The sequence below is a fragment of the Thunnus maccoyii genome, chromosome 2 (genome assembly GCF_910596095.1).
Source record: "Thunnus maccoyii chromosome 2, fThuMac1.1, whole genome shotgun sequence".
NCBI lineage: Eukaryota > Metazoa > Chordata > Actinopteri > Scombriformes > Scombridae > Thunnus > Thunnus maccoyii.
The window spans coordinates 36,788,133-36,811,339 of record NC_056534.1 but is presented as its reverse complement, the minus strand read 5'-3'; the positions used below and the strand labels follow the sequence as shown (position 1 = coordinate 36,811,339).

The 23,207-nt window shown below is 40.2% G+C and overlaps 1 protein-coding gene across 2 annotated transcripts in view; it reads left to right on the top strand.

Moving 5' to 3' along the window:
* rhbdl3 (rhomboid, veinlet-like 3 (Drosophila)) overlaps positions 1 to 19,057 on the top strand; it is a 60,517-nt gene extending 41,460 nt beyond the window's left edge. For both annotated transcript variants that reach the window (XM_042429362.1, XM_042429368.1), the window contains exons 3-8: positions 4,113 to 4,337; positions 4,773 to 4,921; positions 9,732 to 9,844; positions 16,242 to 16,342; positions 17,056 to 17,116; positions 18,696 to 19,057. In XM_042429362.1, coding sequence (XP_042285296.1) covers positions 4,113 to 4,337; positions 4,773 to 4,921; positions 9,732 to 9,844; positions 16,242 to 16,342; positions 17,056 to 17,116; positions 18,696 to 18,967 — 921 coding nt within the window. In that variant the 3' untranslated portion in view covers positions 18,968 to 19,057. The remainder of the gene's footprint in view (positions 1 to 4,112; positions 4,338 to 4,772; positions 4,922 to 9,731; positions 9,845 to 16,241; positions 16,343 to 17,055; positions 17,117 to 18,695) is intronic.
* Positions 19,058 to 23,207: the final 4,150 nt, after the last annotated feature.

Sequence of the window (23,207 nt, the reverse complement as noted above, 5' to 3'; positions counted from 1 at the left end):
GCACCGCAGCTCCTCCATCAATGTGATTGTCAGTAATTGCCTGCTCACTTCTCTGTCACAGGCGGCGTTCAAATCACCGCTCACTCCCGCTCTTTACCCCTTCCTCCCTCCCTCCATCTTCTCTCACTCTTTACCTTTTACCTCTGTCGCTCTTCCTTTGCATAAGCTCTCAGCTTTTTTTCCCCCCTGCTGCTTCTTCCTCATCTATGCCTTTTCTCTTTCTTTTTTTGTCCATCTGTCTCTCTTTATCTGACTCTCTCTCATACATCACACTGAAGCGCTGCCTTCCTTGCGACTATCCTGGGTTGAAATGAGCTTTTATAAATGGTTTATGCTTCCCAAAATATCTACAAACTGATTCAACCAGTCTGTTTTTCCACAGTGGGGTGAAATTATGGAATGCTTATGATGGATTTGTATCTGTTTTGAGTTGTGTATGCCTGATTCAGTTGTTTTTTTGGTAGCGATACACTACAGGGGCAAAAATATGTGGACGCCCATGCTGTTTTTCACGGTTTAGACAATAGTGTGCTTCCAACTTTGTGGCAACATGGCAACGGTCTTGTGCACCAAGACAGATATACAAAGAAATGATGTTCCAAGTTTGTTTTGGAGGAACATGACTTTTCTCCACCCCATCAAACATCTTTGGATGAATTGGAGCACTGATTGTAAACCAAGACTCATCACCCATCAGTGCCCATCTTCCATTTGAATGTGGCCACCCCGTCGACACGGTGGAAATGCTAATAAAGAGGGCTCCGGCAAAAAAGTTGAACCTGGCTCAACTTTCCTGGCTCGACTCTGCTTTGGCAAATCAAATATGTGCCAGCACACATTCATGGTAGATTACTTTGTAACATGAACGCTGTTTTTCTACCGTTTCCCTCACAAACATTGCAAGAAAGATAAAATATAACATCTGTGATGACTTTCCAGTTATAAAGTCCTACCTAATAACATTAAAGATAACTTTTAAGTGATTTGACATCTTATAAGTAATAAGACAGTAATAAGATAAATCTCTCACTCAAACTGGACTCTCTAGACTTATTACACAGTCTCACTGGAGCCTGGAACAAGCAAGCCCCCTTCAATTCAGCCCCTTGCATATTTGAACACAGGGCTGTTTTCAGACTGAACGCCCACTAAAGCTCTTGTGGCTGAATGGGAGCAAATCTCTGCAGTCAGGTTCCAGAAATATATGAAAAGCCTTCCCTGAAGAGTGGAGGCTGTTTACAGCAGTATATTAATGCCCCTAGTTTTAAAGGCAGATGTTTAAAAAACAACATATGGGTGTAATGCTCAGGTGTCCACAGACTTTTTGCTGTGTCATGTTTTCCCTCTCTTCCAGCCTTTATCATTTTCCTGTGCTTCCCTTTTCCATCTGTCCACTTCTGTCTCCTTCTTATTCTATTTATATGTCCCTCCGTCTTTGTCTTGGTTACGTCTCTCTCCTCTGATTCCGTTTTCCATTAATCAAACAGGGAAATTGTTTCTTGCTGGTCGAATACACATTTGTCCCCTTCACCTCCTCTCCTCCTCTCTCACCCTTCTCCTCTCACCAGTAGGTAAACAGACAGAATGTCATTCTTTCTTTTGTGTCGTACAAAGAGGAGAGGAATTGCAGTCACTTCACACGAAGAATTGACTGTCTTTATGGAGCATGGCTGCCTGGGGGAGGTCTCTGTGTGTATGTGTGTGCGTGCATGCCTTTTTGTTACCTCATCGGGACCTTTTCCGGTATAAACACCAACCTTGTCGGGACCAGCAGTCCTCATGAGGACCAAAGCCCGCTCCTAATGAGGCAAAATATCTTTTCTGTGGTCATGGTTAAGGTTAGGGGTTAGTCATGAATTGGTTATGGATAGGGTTAGGGTTTGGCTTAGGCTGTCCACAATGAATGGAAGTCAATGCAATGTCCTAACAAGGATAGCTGCGCAAACTTATGTGTGTGTGTGTGCGCGCGTGTATGTGTGCACACTCTCTCTATAGTGTGCGGTCTGGAAGTGGCCATGGTAACCCGTAATCATTTTCCCACAGTTCTCTCTGCCTGACAGAAAGGCTGAAATAATTGGCTTTTTCTGAAGTTTATCTCCAAGCAGTGATCCCTGCAGAGACACTAAAAGTCTCATTAAACAGTGCCAGAAGAACCATCAGCCGACTGTTCATACAGCGATTTTTATTGATATTCTGATTTTACATCTGTCTTCTTATCAATGTTTTCTCCTCACTGTTTTTTTTTGCTGTACATATCTTTTTCAACTCAGTCAGATTGAAATTACTTAGAAATTGTGATATTGTACATGTTGTTTCCAAGCTTTTTACAGATAAGCCCGTTATCTTTAAACCAGAAGGTTCCTTCTTGATAAGTCTGAGCTTCTATTTGAATAAACATCAATCACAACTTCATTACCATTTTAAAGCAAGTAAAAGTTGTAGCTTTTGTAGTTGCAAATATTATATCCATCCACTATCATTACTATTTAGTAAACCTTTACAGCTACTAGCCACTCTGCCACATTAAATCGATCCGTTCTGCCCTCGCTGAAAACAATATCAACCATCTTTATTGCCTTAAAATAACATCCACTAACTGACACATTCGGGCTTCCTGCAATCCTCGAACTCAATAGAGTTGAGTTATGGAGTGTGACATAAACAGAGCAGAGCAAGAAAGAGATTGGGGAAGGTGAGGAAGAGAGAGAGAGAGAGACAGACAGCGAGAGAGAGAGTGAGGGAAGGAGACTGTAGGAGAGAAGTGGGACAGGAGTCATTGCATCGTCATGGAGAATCCCATAAAACGCACAGCAAGTGTAATGAAAGACACGAAGCTTGGAGACGGGGAAGCTGAGACTGATACAGATACAACCAGAGTCTGTTTCTCATCGATGCAAAGAAATAGCAAAAGTTGTTTGACCATATGAGCTCCGCCCCTTAGCATTATTATTTCTTTGTTTTGCTTAGAATTAAATTAGTGATACAAATATTTGTATGTCTATTGCATACCACTCTTTCAAGGATTATTTTAAATATTTTTCAGCTTGTTGCGCTGTTACTGAATTGCGGCCCCTCAAAAAGTAACTGGAACAGACTAAAAATGGCTACCACTGTATGTGATAAAGCTTGTGATCCTTTATTGGCAGCAGATTTAGATGGAGCACTGGAGTTGTAATTAAGCTGTATGATGAGTACATTCTCAACAGTTGCTTTGGAGTGAGAAATAAATGCATGTACTTCCATAATTTCTGCATCTAAAATTCAAAAAGACGTGTTTCTGGGCTCACCCGCCTGGTCTAAGGGAGGTTCATGAATAATTTCAACATGATTTAGCTAGAAAAACATTTCTAATCCCCTCCGTGGACCGTTTTTTTTTTAATGCAAGTAGTTCAATAGAAAATGTGTGTGTGTGAAAATGAGATGCCCACAATTTGAAAAATGTCACGGCTAAGCTCGGAAAAATAATTGCACCGAATCAAAATAGATGACAGTGCTTTTGAAATGAAAGCAGGAAAGTCATTTCATAAGGTAAGAAAAACAACAACAACAAAAAAAAATCACTGACAGGATCTTTTATAACTGAAAGCTTCTGAATGATGAACTACTTGAGAGGTCCCTGCCCCTTAAAAAATTGACATACTCTGCATATGTTTGGAAATGAAGACAGAAAGTGATGAAGAGAGGGGTTTGGTGGTTGCTAGGTGATGATACAGGCATTTTGTTGCCACGGTGAGGTGGGAGGGGTCTGTCAGTGTGCTTGACTGAGGAGGATTGTTGTGTGTTTGGCCTGAACCCAGAGTACCCGTGTGTGTTTAGGCTTTATTGAGTAGTTCTTAAACATTACAAAATAATCTGTGAGTATATTTAAGTGTTCATATGATACATAAAACAACTATTTCTAGGTAAACTGGATTGTTATTAGTAAAAGTAAAGCAGTAAAAATCTCTGACCTGTACGTCACCCCTCTCTACTTCCCCCTCTGCCCTCCCCTCCATCGTCTTTCTTCCTCCCTGGCCTTACTCTTCACTCCCCTCCCTCCCCCTGTCTCCTCTTCCACCTCCTCACTATACCTCTCTTTCATCCCCTTCACCCATTTTTCTCTCTTCCTCCAGATGAGTAACAAACGCTCCAACAGTTTCCGGAGGGCCATCCTCCAGGGCAGCAGGCAGCTTAAAGGCTGCAGTCTCAGAGATGAGGTCGGCTTGGGACTCTCCCAACGGCTAGTCCGACACGTCGCCTACGAGACGCTGCCCCGCGAGGTCGACCGCAAGTGGTACTTTGACAGCTACACCTACTGCCCTCCACCCTGGCTCATCCTGGCTATCACCATTGCTGAGGTAAACTACATAGGACAAACAGACCAATAAGTGTTTTATGCTCTCTCTTCTTCTTTTAGAAATCTCCATAGGGTACCTTTAAATAAGTCATATATGTAAAGGTTTTGCATTATAAACTTCAATAGACTGCAGCAATATCTATTATCACAAGTCATTGTAGAGAAACAGTGTTGTTGTCTGTGTTAAAATGAGAGGAAGTACTCCAAAATAATCAGCTCTTGATGATAGCTTGTTTATCCTTTGGGATTTTTATTTGCCTCCACTTCCTTCCTAATGTAATTTGGCTGATAACTCTTGAAGATAAGTACATAAATAAAGTCTGTATTCAGCATTCATCTCATTACTGGGATGACTCATGGATTGATTTTTGATGCTGAGCAGTATTTCACTGTATTTACTGTGTTGACTAATTAATTTTCGCCTGTGCTCTTCCAGGTAGCCGTTTTCATGTACTATGGGTTCCAGCTGGACCGTTTGGTCCTGCAGGTTTCCAGTCCGTCATTCCTAAAGAGTCCCCTACCTTACCACCCCCAGCTCCGAGCCCAGGCCTGGAGGTACCTCAGCTACATTTTCATGCACACTGGGTGAGTTTCTCTATTAGAATATAATATTATTAGTGTTTCTATGAGCAGCTTCCAAATTTCCTGAAAATTCCTCAATCTTATATTTTACATGACATGAACTCCACTAGAATGAGTTCACATCTGTTGTTATTTATTGATAACAACAAATTAGATGTACTATATAGCAGTGATGCCTCAGTTTGTTTGTTACATAGCTGAGCTTGTTACATAAGAATCATTAAAAATACAATTAATTTTCAGTGAAACAAACCAACTGAAAGCAATTAATTCGTCCTTAGTCATGAAAAAGAAATGCAGATAAGGAAGAGAAGCGTCCTTATCTCATCCTTTGGTCAAATGAGGGATTCTAAGTTGCCAATAAGTCTTTGGATGCGGTTCATAATATTCAGTAAATTCAGACTAAGTGAGGTTACAAACCAAATAAACAAGTGACAAATAATCTTGTGGGATTAAGTATCATGTTCACAAACAAGAGATTATTATTGGATAAATGGTGTAATGTGTCTATACAACAAAGCCGCTGTCTTATCTGAGTGTGGGGAACACGCAGATACGACTGCTCCTCTACGCCATCAGTTCAGGCCGGGTCATCCAGGTTTCACTACCCCTCTAGGTAAATGTGGTCTCAGGCAATAGTGAGAACTAATAAAAATGATCAGTTAGTCAGGAGAGCCTGGAGGTGCTGAGAGACATGCTAGCAGGGATAACTGTGCAGTGAACACATAAACTAGAAGTGATGAACCAAGGGATGCAAGGAGGAAGGTGAGATGTTTAATATGAATTGATTACAAAGGGACATACTGGCTGTAAAGTAAAAACAGTTCAGCATATAGTGAGCTAGAAAGGAAGAGAAAGTTTAAAACCAGTTTTATACAACCTAATCTTATGACATTATGACACTTTAAAGATGATTTTGGCAAATTCTAAGAAGAATATCATCGATCTTCTTGTTCTTCTGCTGTGATGCAATATCCATTTGTGTTGTGAAGGAATCCAATAGATTTTCTATCAAATATTTTCTGATAGCTGACAGCGTGGACTGAATTGTTGGGACGGCCAATGTTTGAAATAAAGATCTCTACCAATGCTCCTACATCATGGAGCATCACACAGCTGGCTCTTGTTAAACCAGAATAAGTTCAGTCAAAAGTCAGATCTCATCCACTGTAGTTTTATGTTTATTGCTGCTCTTATGGGATGTTCGCCACCACTCAGTATCTGATATATGTATCCAGCCAAGATGGTGGAGATGCAACTAAATGTTTGCAAGTCTACAAAACACTTTTTGTATGACCTTGATGACCTTTTTGAGCAAACAGATTCAAATTTCATGAATACTGAACAAACTTTAATATATCAGTATTAGTTATGTTTGTTTGTTTCTTTCTGGTCCACTGGTCCACTTTGACAACCTAGAAGATTACACTTCAAATATAACCTTCCTATCATTATTCAGCAGCCACTGCTCATGACCCTACACGCTGTATTTTCAGACTTTCACTTGCGTTCACACACACATGCACACATGTACACACCATGTAATCCCGTCAACAGCTTAGCAACACTGATCCTTTTCTCAATCTCAGCGCTAAAACAGAGTGTAAATATCAGCCCCCAAAAACAAACCTCACGAGACCACTATGCTCTACCGTCTTTTTCTCTCTCGCTCCGTGTCACGCACGCAAAAAGCGACGTGTCTGTGGCAGCTGTGACGACTTCAGGATGATTAGCTTCCTGTAGGATTACACCATGACTCTAAACAGCTCTTTGCTTTGATTTGGTTACATTTGGCCTTCTTTTGTCCACTTTTCATTACTTTTACTTCATTACATGATGTACAATAATAAATGTTAAAGGGGAACTTTGAGATTTTTACACATCAAAGTCTATATGTATGAGAAAAGTTGTATAAAGCCCTTTGAGGCAACGTTGGTTTGGGCTGAAGACTACAAGTCTGAAAATGAATAAAATCTGTGGGTGTGGAGCAAGCGGCACCTACCATGGCTGCAGAAGTGCAATGCCACCAACGGCCACTAGATGCTGGCTCCAAAAATATCTCCAATTGACTTCCATTCTAAAGGTCTAGATCTAAAGGTCTTCTAAGGTCTAAATCGCTAAACTTGGGCCCTCTAATAAGCGTGCTGGTAGTCATTTTGGATATTATTGCTATTGTTAATAAGATTTGAAGACTTAGAGCAGGCTTTTATATCTACTGTGTGACCGACCATAAGCAGCAACTCTGGGCTTCAAACTGGCTCCACTGTAAACCAGTGGGTGACGTCACACCTCGCTACGTCCATCTTTATATCAGTCTATGTTGTGGAGTTAGAAAGAAGTGAAGTTACCACACCTCCTTAGTAGCTTGAGGTTACATCAGCAGTTACTACACCTGAATCTGTACAGTCCAGTGAATCAAGTTGAGTTGCTCCAGGTTTTGACAGGCAAGAGGAATGTGTGGAATAAAAAAGACAATATTTCTGGTTCTGCTGCATTGATGTTGATCCTTTTTTATTGTTCAGTGTGAGTCCAACAGTGTCATAGGAGTGCGAGCAACTTCTGAAAGTTGACATATTGAGCACGTATTGTTTTGTTTTTTTATATGATGTTCCTTGTTAGGAAAACAACACAATTTGTGTCTCTTCTCTTTTCTATTTCAGAAGTGCATCACGATCCTTTCATCGGTTCGATGCAGCTGAGACGTGAGAATAAGTTGTGCTGAGTGTAGTACTTAAAAAAGTTTAGCTGTACTTTGGTGAGCCAGTGATAAAAAAAAGGAAAAGATTAAACAGTGCTTTTGTCGAGCTCCCTGACAGACCATGGTCATCTGGACACAATAGGACCTCTCGTGGGTATCCACAAATCTGCCAGACAGTGCAGCCCATCCCTCACAGCCTCATTAGCAGTATAGAAATAGATAACCGCTGTTATCTGGAGTGGAGTTGTCCTTGTGCATTTGGACAGGCCTCTCCGAGCTAATCAATAACCCCCGTTGTCTCTCTGATCACTGGAACAATCCTCTGTGCCGCACATTGTAGTTGAGGTGGCTGGTTTATATCAAACTAAATAGATTATTGGCCTTGTCTCGTGTTTTTCCTGCCTGTGTTGGGGGGATTGTTTGTGTGTGTGTGTGTGTGTGCTTGTTTGTTAGGGGACTGTTTGTGTTAATTTCTACAAAGATGCAGACGCCGTTTGTTTTGTTGAGAACAAACAGTCAGGACACACTGCATTCACCAGTTGAGTCTGTCAAACTGTCAAACGGGGGTGGGAGGGGGGAAGGAGACTCCTGAAAGAGTCATTTTTGTCTCTCTCATTTGTCTTTCAGCAAATGTGAAACTGAGATGACAGTATAATTCAGACAGACACAGAAAAAAAAGGAGGCGATCGAAGCGAGTGAGAGACTGCGATACGGAAAGAGAGGAAGAGAGGGAGAGAGGGAGAGAGAGACTGAAAGGCCGGATTATGCTAGCTGCTGTCCTTTTTGGATTCTGCTGCGACACCCGAATTTGTCTGCACTGCTGACTGAGGTTTGGCTGGAAGGACTCTCTCCAGCCATGAAGGGCACACGGGGAATGCGTGTTTGTGTGTGTGTGAACGACGTATCCCTTTGCTTACAGTCATCACACTGAAACACAAGTCGTTGAGGGGCTTTTGGATAAATTTGCAGCAGCCACACAGCTCTTTTATCTTCCTATTGTGCATGGGTGTGCATGGGTGTGATTCTGCCAGCACTTTTCTCTGTGTGTTCACTGTGTGCCCCTGTGTCTGCTCATATGTAATGTTTGAGTGCACTGGAGTGTGTTGATGATTATCTGTTGATGGCCACAACAGTGTGGTTTGATGAAGGAGCAGATGTTCTGTGTGTGCGTGCGTGTGTGTGTGTGTGTGTGTGTGTGTGTGAGCAAGCATAATAATATGGTTTTGGAGGGAACAGGCTGGTGATAATGTGATATACTAGAAACTACACACTGCACACTCTTACACTCAGTAACTGATCAAAGTCTTATTACTTTTAAAAGAATTTTGGTGTGTAAAACACAACGGACTATTTGCTTAAGAATTTCCTCTGTTATTGTTTTCGTTATTTGTCAAAGAATTATAGTGTTTTTTTCCTTTTCCTTTCCTCTGTTTATGATGTTTCTGCACACTCACAGAAGAAGCCATTTTCTGCCATTCACTCTCTGAGACTGTGGAAAACAACTTCCATCATAGTAAACGTCAATCCACAATTTGATTTTGTTACAGTTTCTGTTTTATCATCGTACGGTGCCACAGTTAACTGTGTTTGCTGTCAATCATATGACACCCACAGGAGGAAACAGAAGCCTGTCATTCCTCCAGAGTTTATTACCACATCCATGTCTTAACATTTTATTAGTGGGGAAGGAGGTTCATTTCAAGCTGATTTTGATTATAGGTTTGCATAAAAATCTGAATAAGTGTGTCGTGTATTGCAAAATCCCCGGAGAAATGTAAACTATCTGTGAATAGATGTAAAAAGCAGTGGGTGGGCATTGATGTGTTTAGTTCATTTTGTAGTGTTTTGAAGCGAGAAAAGTTGCATAAAACGAGGGATTGGTGATTCATATGTCATTTTTGTGACATTTTATACTCACTAGATTCACACACATGCATCCATGACCCATGTAATCCTGTCTACAATTGAGCAACAGTGATAATTCCCAATTTTTCAAAACTAAAATTTAAAAAAACAAAACTTGGTGAACACTAGACAGGCACTCTCCAGCTCTCTCTCTTTCTTTTCCTATGTTTCAACACACAAATGTATAAATATGTTTTTTGTGTGTTACAGGATTGAACACTTGAGCCTGAACATGGCCATGCAGCTGCTTGTTGGAGTCCCTCTAGAAATGGTCCACGGAGCCCTGAGGATCGGATTAGTCTACGTGTGCGGTGTGCTGGCAGGTGGGCGCAAACACGCTCATACATGAGCCACATAGTATTCACAATCTCAACATACATTTCCCTCTGTCTTATCTACACAATCACTCCATCCCAGAGATAAAAAACACTCACTCTAAAGGCTTTTTTTCTTTCCACCGTTGTTCCATCTGCTTGTTTTGTGTGTTTTATGTATTTAACAGCCTATCAGATTCCAGCCAGTGTGTTGGTGGATACTGCTCAATGAGAAAATTGAGTATGTGTGTGTGTGTGTGTGGTGTGTTCAGGACAGATGGCACAGCACAGGCCTTGTGTTTCTGTCCTCCAACCAGACGTGGTGGGATACAGGGGGTTGTCAGTGCCCCATCAAAGCCCCCTCATCCCCCTACGGTCATGTACAATAGGGCAGAGCAAAGAGAGTCATCTCAAATGGAGCTCAATCAAGACAAACACACACACACACACACACACACACACACACACACACACACACACACACACACACACACACCCAATGATAATGAAATAGAAAGGGGGGGGAGTGTGTGATGTAGGGATGAGGAGAGAGAAGAGGAAGGGAGATGAATTCATAAGTGTTAATAAGCCTGAGAGGGTTTGGAGAGGGGAACCAGGATATGAGAAACATAGATGGGAGAAGAGAGGAGGTGGGTGAGATTCAGGAGAAACCGAGCGAGCAACTGCAACTAAGAAAGAGAAATCAGACACACAGCTTTGAACAAAATGTCACCGCTCCCTTCCTGCTTCCCTATCAACCCCAGACACTGGTGCAATTTCAGTGTTTAGCCCTGTCCTGCTGAGACAGTAAGTCTGCATTTCTGTGTGTGTGTGTGCACTATGTGTGTCATCACTGCTGTGTTTTTCTCTACTGAATCAGTACACACTAATAAAGTCATCCACCCTGGTGTTTCCTCCCCTAAACGAAGCATTAGTATTTTTTAAAAGCTTTTTCGGTGGCCGTGGGTGACACCTCCAGCCACTATGTAACTGGGGTGGAAATATTGGTCTACTTTTTTGACTTTTAGGGATGGAATCGTGATGCCTCATCGCGGCAAATATGTGTTATTGGAAAAAACAGAGAGAATTGCGAAAGATGTGCGATTTTGTTTGATATTAATGAAAATGATGTCTCTTTTTCTCTCTATGTCTGAGTTTCCATCTGTGTGTGTGTGCAGGGGTCAGTGACAAACACCCTGGGGATGCCAGCTGTAGCAGCCTGTAGCATTAACCTCACAGTGAAATGAGGAGGAAACGCACCATAAATCACACACATTTATGTACACACACAGACACACGCGTCTGCTGTTTTAATTAGATATCGACCAACAGCGGAAGAGGGGAGGCACGCTCTGCTTGTATTGGTTGTGATGTTTTGGTTCATTGTGTCTGACTAGATTTTTTTTTTCAATTTGGCTGTCGAGCAACTCCAGCCAACGTCACAGTTCTCTTCTCAGAATATTTAGCAACAAGTGGATGAATATGATAAGCTGAGTTATATATATAAATATGCATCCATTTTTTATAGGCTGCAGTTTTATGTGTGACTATTTTATGATATTTCTGCCTTTATTGGATAGTTAACAGGTGGAAAATAATGATTAAATTTACAATGAAGTTTAGTGTTGAAATCATCTTATATTACTGTAATTTTTGACCATGCCCTATATTTATACTTTTTTTACAAGTTGTCAATAAGCAAATTTGAGGGATCATTGCGAAAAATGTTTAAAGTAGCAAGATCGGCTTATCATTTTTTATAAATGTACTTTTTTACTCTCAAATATCACTACATGTATCTGCCTAAAAAATCACATATCTGTGTGTGTGTGTGGGCAAATTTTCAGCTTATTCACAAGGACATTGTTGTTAAACAGTGCTGTTCTGGAAATTAATTTACTATGTATATAAGTATGTATATGTACCATATATAGATATATACTGTATATGGGACAGTTCATTTTTTTCAAATGCTTTTTCAGCATTTTGAGCATCTTCATAAGCTTCACAATGTAAACTATCAGTAACAACACAAACACTGACTTTTAAATTGATACACTAATTGTGTGAAGAAAAAAAAAAGACGCAATAGTGAACAGAGAGGGGCTCAGCTGGCACACACAGGGGTCATGGCAAAGTTCAGAGGTCAAGTAATGAGTCAGAGAGAGGTCAATGACCCTCTAGGCCCAACACACACTCTGACACTTTAATGGAAACAATGGACTTGCATGTAGACAGCAGACAAGTACACAAAGACAATAAAAACAAGTCTACATACACAGAGAGCATCAGACAGGTGCAGCAACAGGCCAGAACAAGTATTCAACAGCAGAGAATCAGACATAGAGACAATAAAGTAAACAACAGGGTCTCTATGGGAGAGAGTGAAAACGCACAAAGTCACACAACCCCACACAATCAATAGACAAAACTCTACTATTATGACTTTGTAGATCCAGTCAGCTCAGCATGCAGCCAAACTGTTGATTTTTTTTCCATCATGAGCGCTGATGTATATTATTACCTTCCCTCATATCTCGGCTTCTTTTGTCTCCAGTTTGGAACAACAGCCAAGATAAATGAGATGCCACTTCCTACTCTAAAACCTACAGGCCTCCTGGGACCTGCTGAGGGACTATGAGAGACTCTGCCCTTGTCTGTGTGTGTTTGTATGCATTGGCAACCACAGTACTAAAATAATGTTATTAAACCAAGTTAATTACGGGGACGGGGGTCACCCTGTGTAGACACAATGCCTGAACACAGGAACTACGGAGGTGAAGGTGTCCTGAACGTCACTGTACGTCTTTAAAAGGGTTTATTTTAGAGGATGGGAATCTTTTTCAATATTACTATTCAATTTTATTATTGAGGGTCACAATTCAATCCAAAATTGATTCACGATTTTAAGATGTAAGTAAATCAAATCTTGATTCTTCATGTGTATCTGTATGCGTGCCTGTGGGTAAGTGAGAGGAAAACAGTTAATGTGCCTATTGTGAGCGTGTGTGTGTGTGGGTGTGTGTTTATGTGTGTAATCATCTAGCTGTTTTAGATTAACTCTACAGTGTTTAATGGCCTGGTGATTCAGACGCTGTTATTATACCACCTCGTTGTGCTTTTATTATGGTTCACATACCTGAGAAGGTCACACATTAGGAAAAGAAGAAACTCCCATTTGGTGCTAAATGTCAGCGTCAGTTTTTTGAAAAAGTCCTTTCATTTCACTTTCAATCACGTCCTCCTTTGAAAATACAGGGTTGGAAGCCAGTGCAGCCAGTAGGTAATCCCTGATTATTTTGAATAATTTCAGTGCAGTTTGAAGGCTTATCAAACACAAAGACACAACACAGTGGTTTATACATTTTAAAACTCTGTAATGGAAATTACTGAAGCAATTTCTCCTCAGTCTTGATGCTAGTGAGGAAAACAACAACATGTACGATAATTATTATGAATATAATTACTATTAGGACTGTATGTCTCCAAATGTTTTTTTAGAGGTTGCTTCACTGAACAACATTGTGTGGTGTTTGTTTTAACAGAAACTTTCTCAGGTAAATGTGCAGAATTTAACTGCATATTTACAGCGACAGAATGAGGCCACTGTGAGAACAATTCATGTTTGGATGGTTTGCATGTATAAATGTACTGTATGTGTCTCTGTTATTGTTTGCACATCTGTATGGTATGTACTGTATCTTATATACAGTATTTTTGACTATGTGCTTGTTTGTATGTGTTTACTTTTGCCTCATGCTTTGCCCACTCCCATAAATAGCACCATGATTGAGATGCCAGAGCTTATCATCACTTCTTATGGTGATTTGATATCCATGAAATCCAATGACCTTTCTGTCTGCTGTAATTATATACAGTATGCCCTGTGAGAGAAAACTCAGTTGCATGCTCATAGTTTGTCATTTCTTTCTATGTTAATCATTTGTTAATTATCATTTGACTTTCAGAATATGCTTGGTCACTGTAAATATGAGCCATCTTTTAGTGTAAATGTGTTTTATATGTGTATTATATGTTTTCAAAGTCACAGTGGTCCTTTGTTGAATGGATATATCATGTGTGTGTGTGTTAACACCATGGCTTTGGAAGAGAGCCCAGAATCTTGTGATGTGTTGTCATAGCAATATGTTTAAAATAATCCTATAAATTTAACTCATTGGATGATGTGATGCCTGACCAAACAGCTTCTTTTGTTTAGTTTCTTATAAAAATCACCCCTGATGTGTTTCATCTGAGAGATGCTGAAAGATTCCCGTAATCTCCATATTGTATCATATATTCATTTTTCCAACAACCTGCAAGTGTTGATGTATATTGTTTAAGGTTCACAGGAATTTAAGGCAGTTTTCCAACACAGCCTGTAGTGTAATATAGGCTGCTCTGTTGTTTGTGTGTGTGTGCTAGTGTGTGTATGAAAGAGAGAGATAGAGCGACTAAACATCTGTGTGTGGAACTGAGCTTAATTTAAGCTGAGCACGGCCCAAACTGCACGACTGCATTAATGTACAAAGTTACGAGGTCGGCTAAATGTGACTTAAGCTGAGTTGGTTCATTTTACAAGTATGTGAAGGCTGAGTATCGCCGGCTGCAACTAGAAATCATGCAGGCTTATATGTCTAAATGGGGTCCAATGCTCAGTGGGTCATATATATATGCACATAAAGCATATTATACATTTGTGTGAGACAGTAAGAGAGGAAAAGAAAGAGGGCTGGCGAACATAGAGGGAAAGTAGAAGACCATTCATCAACAGCTCCATGTGCTCTCATGCAGTATGGGTAGTAGTCTCTCATACACTAAGCATCAATTATGTACACAGGTCAGTGCCGTGGCGAGGAAGAAAGGAGGATACAGTGAGAAATGGAGAGTTTCTGTGGAGAAGAGAAAGAGAGGGAAAGAAAGAGAGAGGAGGGTTTGTGTTTGGGTAATTTAAAAGTCCAACTATGCATTTCTATATCTCTCTTTTTCTTTTATTCTGTGTCTCGCACATAGACTGCAGTAAGAACAAATCTTCTCTGGAGAGTCTCTGTCTCCTTCTGAATGTCCCATATTTAAAATTTTGAATGCTTGATTGGATCTTTTGTGCCTGCGATGAATTGGTACCAAGGTGCTGAAGAGAGCAATTTCCTGTTTGCTATTGCCCAATTTGTATGAATGAATTAGTTTTACAAAAAATCCCAGTGTGTGTTGGTACAGTATGAGCCAGACTCTATTCATGAGGGCCTATTTATAATACACCCACATTAAATAGCGAGTAGCAAAGCTGCCTTTATGCCATACAAAATAGATGTTTTCAGCGCACAAATGGTCACAGCTAGTACAAAAACATTTTAAATTAGACAGTTAGTCACAGTGTCTGCCAGTGTGACTGTCTGAGGGAGAAAAATATTTGAATTTTCTTCTGAAAAGTGAAAGCACAGACTCAAGATTGTAGTCATAATTGAAACAAACAAATATTGTATCACTTTCATTGTATGTCGTTATAGAAAATATGCAATTGGCAAACAATATATATCCAAACTGTATCTATCCATTCATCCCCAGATTGACTGATCTCACCACAAGGTCCATTTAGTGGCGGTTTAGGAGCTTTCAATCATATCACATGAGTTGCCCAGCACTTTAAAGGACAGGTTCACAATTGTTCAAGTTTGTCTTTAAGCAATTGTCAGATGTCTATATGAACATTGAAACTGGTTTTCCTCTCTGTAGTCATTCCTCCTGTTCATACTGACCATTAAGAGATCCGTTCCTATTGTGCTTGAAGTCCTCCTTCTGTGCAAAAATGTATTAAAAAGTTTATCTGAGACTAATATGAGGCTTCAGTTGTCCAAAGTAGTCAAAGCAAGTGGATATCTTGGATATTTACAGCCTATTTAGTACAAATTTCCCTCTTTTTTGTTACCATACTTCCACTGCAGCTCAACAGGGAAACACATAGAGAGAATTTTCTACTAAAAAGACACGAACTTGGAAGATAACCACATGATTTGACTAACGTGGGTGGCAGAAGTCTTATATTAGCTTAAATTAAACTTTTGAAGACATTTTTATGAACAGGAAGAATCATTACAGCCAGCAAACCTATTTCAATGTTCATATGGGCTCCTGATGATTGTTCTAAGACAGACTTAAATAATTGTGAATCTATCCTTTATATCCTGTTTAAAAGCTGAGGTTCAAAGTTCCTTCTTGACCTTGGAAACAGCAGTTGAGAAACACTGAGATTGTTGTTTCAGGGTAAAGAATGAACCTCTAATCTAATCTAACATTACTAATTTCCCCTTCCTGGGTATCTTTCATGCTGTGGATAATACAAGAATGTCCAACTTTGTTTATAAATGTATCTAAAACATGTTCACTGACCTATGACTCATCACTACAGGGTCTCTGGCGGTGTCCGTCACTGATATGACGGCTCCCGTGGTCGGGTCATCTGGGGGAGTGTACGCCCTGGTCTCAGCACACTTGGCCAACGTAGTAATGGTGAGTTTTTTTTCATATGTGTGTGCATCTGTGTGTAGATAATTATCACATCACTCAGTTGTCCCGTCACTACAGAGCATCGTCACATCATCAAAGCCGTCTGATTTGGGGCCCTGCAGGTGCTGCTCTATCTACAGATGCCATACATTCCACAACATCAGTTTTTCCTTTTCTCCCCCCCAAAGATCTGAAAAGTGTGTGAACAAGTGCACGTGTTTGTGTGACAGCATGTGAAGAAATCCCATCACATCCCACTGCACTATGATGTCCTTTTTACATCTATGCTTACTCTGTTTGGTTTAAAACCCAACCCGTTCCCACCCTTCCTCTGCGGGTCGTCACACACACATACATTTGGCAACAGGCACTCAAGGTGAACCTCTATTATATGTAACAGGGTACTCATTATGTACCCTTCCATATCCTTGGCATCATTCTCGGGGTCTGGATGGAGGGGATTTTCTTCCTCTGCTCAACTGAAATCATATTATCTCCCTCAGCAAGAACAGATCGGGGGTCAGAGTGTCTCTGAGGCTTTCAAAATTGACATGAATTGGGACAGAGGGTGAGATCTCATGTCATGTAATGTCAGCATGTATGTGCGTCTAAGAGAGACGTGACCTTCTAGCACAGTTTTTCCTGTCTTTATCTTCAGAATTTGAAAATGTCCTCATGAATTCTACATCCCTCTCTTTCTCTCTCTCTTTCTGTAGAATTGGTCGGGAATGAAGTGTCAGTTCAAGTTATTCCGGATGGCCATGGCTCTGGTTTGCAGTAAGTCTGAATAAAGTGGACACACTCCACTTTCACCTCAGCTTAAAGGATAAGGCTGACAATATACTATATTCTATATTTGTTATTGTCAACACATCCCACTAAAAACTAACAATGCGTTAAGTCTGTCTCTTGGTGTTTTACAACTTCTCTATTCTGTCTGTGGCATCTTCAAACCCATTTATTCCTGCTGAGGATATATAGTTTTTTTCCCATTTTGATGTGTTTTTAGTTTTTGGACAACACTGGTGGAATAAGCTATATCAGGCTTTGGCTAGACAGACTCTACTTGTTAGGACGATCAATTTGTTGTTGATTTTGGTCTTTTCATTGGATTTGTTGACAGTAGGAAAAATACAGAATAGACTCAGATAAAATAAGATAAGAGATACTTTAATGTCCCCATAGGGAAATTTGTTCTGGACTCCATCCTGCAGTTCCACAAAAGATAAAATCATACATACTGCATAGTAAAAGATATCAGCATCTTAATAGCACATGGCTTCCATACACATACACACTTTGCACATACACATATACAACAGTTTGCCTGTACACATATACACATACACACCTATTGACAACGGTGACATATTGCACAACTCTCATGGCCAACGTCTACGTTACATGTTAGTGTTGAGAAGCTAAATGCACACAGTCAGGAATTAATGTGTATAACGGTTCAGCCTGCTCTCGGGAACCTTGAATGCTCTACCAGAAGGTAAGAGCTGGATCTCTGGCTGGAGAATGTGAGTTGGATCAGACACTATTTTCTGTGCCTGTCTGATAATAGACTGCTCATAAATTGTTTGGAGGCTTTTTTTAATCTCCATAATTTTCATAGCAGTCTGTGCCAGATGAGCGATCTGTGATTTCAACTGTACTGTCGTTTACTGTACCAGGCTGTAATACCATATCTCATAATACTCTCTAATGCTGCATGGTAAAATAGTAACTCCATAGATCCAAAGTCTACATAAAAAATACTGTTGAAGTCTAAAGCAGAGACATTTATTTCAAGCTTTACTTTTAACCTGCTTGTTATACTATTCCACCATTAGAATTTAGTCTTACAGCAAAGGTATAAAAATTTCCCCCCAAAGGCAATAGTGTTGAACATTTTGCTGGTGTAACATCTGCACATGGTGACTGTCTAATAGGGTAATGGGAACAGGGCCATAATCTGGTGGGAACCTCCTTAGTTTTTGTTTTATTTAGATCATTTAGGATAAAAGTGGGTCAGCCTTCTTGTGTATTTCAACTAAAGGGTGTGCTTGCCCTTGACCCATATTGTTGAGAGGAGGTGTAGCTTTGAGCCACGACATTTGTAAGAGTAGAGAGTTGAGGCTTTCATTAACACAAAACTGTCACTAGTGGTAATTAAACTAAACCTTTTACCATTACAATTGTTATTGATGGAGTCTCTAGTGAAAGATCAGCTCAGACTGTCTTGAACAAAATTACATCAAGACATCATCCTTGTTGTCATGAGCTCAGTGAGCCGGTATAGTTTTCACTAACTTTGTACTACATCCTTGCTCACATCGTGCATTTCTCTCTCCTTTTTTTCTGCTCACAGTGAGCGTAGAGTTTGGTCGGGCAGTGTGGCTGCGATTCTACCCTCCGGCCTTTCCTCCATGTCCCAACCCCAGCTTTGTAGCTCACCTGGGAGGGGTGGTGGTTGGTCTGACGCTCGGCGTGGTGGTCCTGCAGAACTACGAGCAGCGACTCCAGGAGCAGTCTCTGTTTTGGATCTTTTTCTGTGTCTACACCTTGTTTGTGCTCTGCGCTGTCTTCTGGAACATCTTCGCTTACAGCTTGCTGGACGTGCGACTGCCCCCACCACCATGACGTGCTCATTAGAGCCGGACAAGACAATGTATTTCCTTTTTTCCTCCATTGGTGGATGCCTGACCGCCTGGCTGGATGAGTCACTTCACCCTTCATATTCTGAGCACCATTGAAGGGTGATCAGAGTCGTCTGACAGCCACCTTATTCCTGATGCAGGGTTGGATACCTGACATGCAACGGCCCCTTCTGTCGGTTTCCACACACTTGCTTTCTTTTTGGGATAAGATTTACCATCCTTCCCGCTTACCATACAAGCTAACCCAGCTAATACTTGTCGTCATCTCTGTTGGATGTTTGTCTCACGAGTGTCAGCCAGTGGGGCTTTTTGTTGACAACACTGTGTTGACAAATGAGAAGCCTCAGATCTAACACAACAGGAACAAGCAGGAACAGTTCTGTCCACATCGCTTAACCTTCTCTGCCTCTTCATCCTCGACCCAACGGTGCCTACTCATGGAGACGTCAGCCTGATGAAAGTATATCTGCACAGCTGCCTCTTGTGTAGGGTGACAGCAGTAAAACCCTGCAGTAGAAACAGTTTTCAGACAAAAAAAAAAAAGTTCCTGAAAATCCTGTAATCTGCCTGTGCCCTCATCATCAGTAAATGAAGAATAAGATCATATGACAATTTAGGCTTAGTTGATGTTTTGTCCTCATCATGAGCATGAGAGGTTCAGATTAAACAGACAGCAGAGTTGCTGAACCTCTGTTGCATTAACTCCAGGTTTCACTGTAGCGAGCGGGTTTGCAGTATATAGGCTACAACAACCTTCAAAAAGGAAGAGGAGGGTTATGTAATCAGTGTTGCCTTCAGGATTTGGCACTTCTTCATAAAAGGATTAGTTTGTGTTCAGCACTATTTGAACCTCAAACTTTGTGTCTTTGACTTTTTTTGTGTGTGTGCAAGAAGCGCAACAATTGTAACATTGTGTATACAGATAAAAAAGAAGCAGAAGTGCCATTCAGACTTTTAAGCTTTCAAAAATGATGCCAAACCATTGCTACAAGCACCAGGGGAAGAGCACATCCCTTGACAAGTATTGCTCTTGTGTCGAAGCGAAATGAATCTAATTTTGTCTGTAAAGAGTCAGTCGAATGTAACAGAAAATCTCTCTCTCGGGACAACCCAGAAGTGCAGTCAAATTCTTGTCATTTGGTTGCCCCCTTTGGGCATTTGCAGTGATTTTTGTGCTGGTTGAAATCTGCAAAGAAGTGACAAAAGTTTTATTTATTGATGGGGAGGCGGTGAATTAATGAAAGTGGGATTAGAGTAACGAAAGCATTCATCAACGGGGACAGTTTGGCCATTCTGAATAAATCTAGTCTTTTTCTCATAACCAAACGTAGAAGAGCACACATGCCTGACCTCGACTACATCCGGGCTGGGGTCATTTCACTCTCAGTTCAGGACGCAGTGGGGGGCGGGGGGAAGTCAATCGATGATGTCTCATTAGTTCCTGTCACAACTTAAATTGTTAATTGATTGAACTGGGATAGACAGCGACCCCAGCCCTATGCTGTAGGTCTCAAACTGTACTGTACTTTAACCTCATGTTACACTGGTAACTGCTTCGCACAAACATTATTATAATGTAATTAAATACAGATTAATATTTTAACATTAATGCATTTGCTGTTGATTTTTTTTTTTTTACTTGGTGATATTGGTATGTTGTGTAAATTGTTTGGTCCGTCTGCATTGTGATATGTTCGCTATATCCTGTATGTACCCTATTTAAAAATTGGTTAAAGATGGTCGGGGATTGTATATAATAAGGGCTATGATGCAAAACTGAGTGAGGGGTAAATCAATGATAATATTTTAACATTGTGCATATTTTGTAGATTTGATATGTACATACTGGAGTACATTAAACAGTTTTATACAGAAACAAAATGTGATTTCTTTGGATTCATTTCCTCGCCTATATCCGCGTCTCAGAATTGTTGCCATTTCATTCGTTTCACATGATTTAGCTGTTTAGCAAACAGAAAATAGAGAGAAAGACATAGAAAGTGTGCTAAATGTTCTTGTCATCTTTCTTGTGAGTGTGTATGGACGCACATGTGTGTCTCTGTATATGTGAGTGAAGGTTTAAACCCATTTGTGCTGCTCCAAAACCTCATTGTGACATTACCTCAGGTCACACATGCTCTCTCTCACACACACACACACCAGTTTTATTCAATATCCAAGGACAGGAATTACCCCTCATTGTTCAAAGGAAAGTGCTCAAACCAAGCCGGTCTGCAGCCTTGAAACCAGATTAGCTTTAAACCCAGTGTTTAGAAAGAGCTCAGGGCCCCAGACTGGAGAGCCGGGGTAAGAGCCTCTGAGAAGAAGCATACGTCAAAGTGATCAATGAAATGTGTGAGCATACAAGAATCAGCCATAATTCATTCAGAGAAGGGACCCCTTAAGCTGTCACTGAACGTCTTCTCTGTCTAGCCAGTACAAGCATATGGAGAGCAGCGGTTTTTGAAGGCGTACAATGAAAAATTCATTAGGTGGCCAAGGAAAGTTGTCTCTGTTGCATTTCCCCTTCATAAATCTCACATTTCACAGGTAATCATTCACCTTGGTGAAGAAGAGAAGACAAGGGAAACTGTAGGGATGGAAAATCTGTCTGCATGCATTTGTAGCGTCTCTGCATTTACGCGTCCTGCTGAGAGCAGCACTTGTAACAATTTGGCTCTGATTTAATATGCAGTGCAAGTAGACAAAGCAAGGTTGAGAGCTTGATTTATACTCTGTTGAATGATTATTACCACTGTTTCTAACTAGAACATACTGCCTCAGTAGATTATGTATTTTAAATAAACGATGATGATCATGATGTGAAAGTGTCATAATTGGTGTAGCAGTTATGTATGTTTTCATTTTATCTTGTAAGCGTGTGTGAATGTTATCTATGCATTGCATGTGTATCTTTGTATGATGTTGATCAGTGCTGTGCGGTGGTTAATTCAGTGGTCTCTAGTATTAATGTGGCACCAACAATTACTACACTACATGGCAAAAAAAATTATGTTTGTGACAACCAAACAAAGTATTCATCTCAAAGGTGCTGAATGGCTCAGTGCAGGCCAGTCAAGTTCTTCAGAATCAGGAACAGGTTTATTGCCAAGTAGACTTACACACACAAGGAATTTGCTTTTGTGTTGTGGTGCATAACAGTCAAAAAAATAGAAGGTAAAAAGAAAAATACCACTACCATGAAAGATAGGTGATTTAAAATTAAAAAGTGAAATATCATAAATGCAGTAAAAATATATTTTAAGTGAGAGGAGCTATGGAATTGTACAAGATATTGACCAGGAAACTGTAAAAGTTCACAGTATAAAAAACAGTGTAAACAGTTCATGTAATGTGCAAATGTAAAATTACAAATAATTGCATTAATGTAACGCGCCATTGTTCAATGTGATGGTTTCACAGGTGTGCAGATGATGACATTTTTACAATAATATAACACCAAACTTAGAAAATAATTTTTTATTGACTATGGTTTGTGCGTTGGGGGCATCGTCATGCTGAAACAGGAAATGTTGCTACAAACCTGAAACATTACTGAATGTTGTGGCATGAAAATGTCCCTTAATAAGACCTGAGGGGCCAAACCATGAAAAACAGCCCTGGAACTAAAGTGGACAGGGGAGTCCACATACTTTTGACCAAACAGTGTATGGATATTATAGTTCACTAAAACTAAACTAAAAACTAAAACTAGTTGTGAAAAAATCATTTTAGTTAACTGAAATAAATTACAAACTACACTTTAGGAAAAAAAAAACTAACTGAAACAACATTGTGTACTAACACAACTAACTAAAGTAAAGTAAAAATATACAGAAAATGATTTTAGTTTTAGTCTTTGTCCGATTGGTGAATTATGTCAACACAACACGCATGTCTACATGACTTCACAAAGTGTTGTGTTTGTATTGTAATATCTATATACTTCTTAAATCTGAACTTCTTAAGTCTCGCGCCTGACAAATATTCCCCATATTATAATTAAAAACATAATACTGAAACCAATAAAAAAACTAAATTAAAACTAAACACTTTTAAACAATAAAAACTAAACAGATCTACAGTATCTACTCCTGCTACGTTGTCTCCATCAAGCGGACGATGACGAAATAACAAGCAAGGTGTGCACGTGAAAAGTCTCGCGTGTTTAGGTACGTCAGTCTGAAGCCCACCACGTGCACTGCTCACTGCCCGTAGTGAAA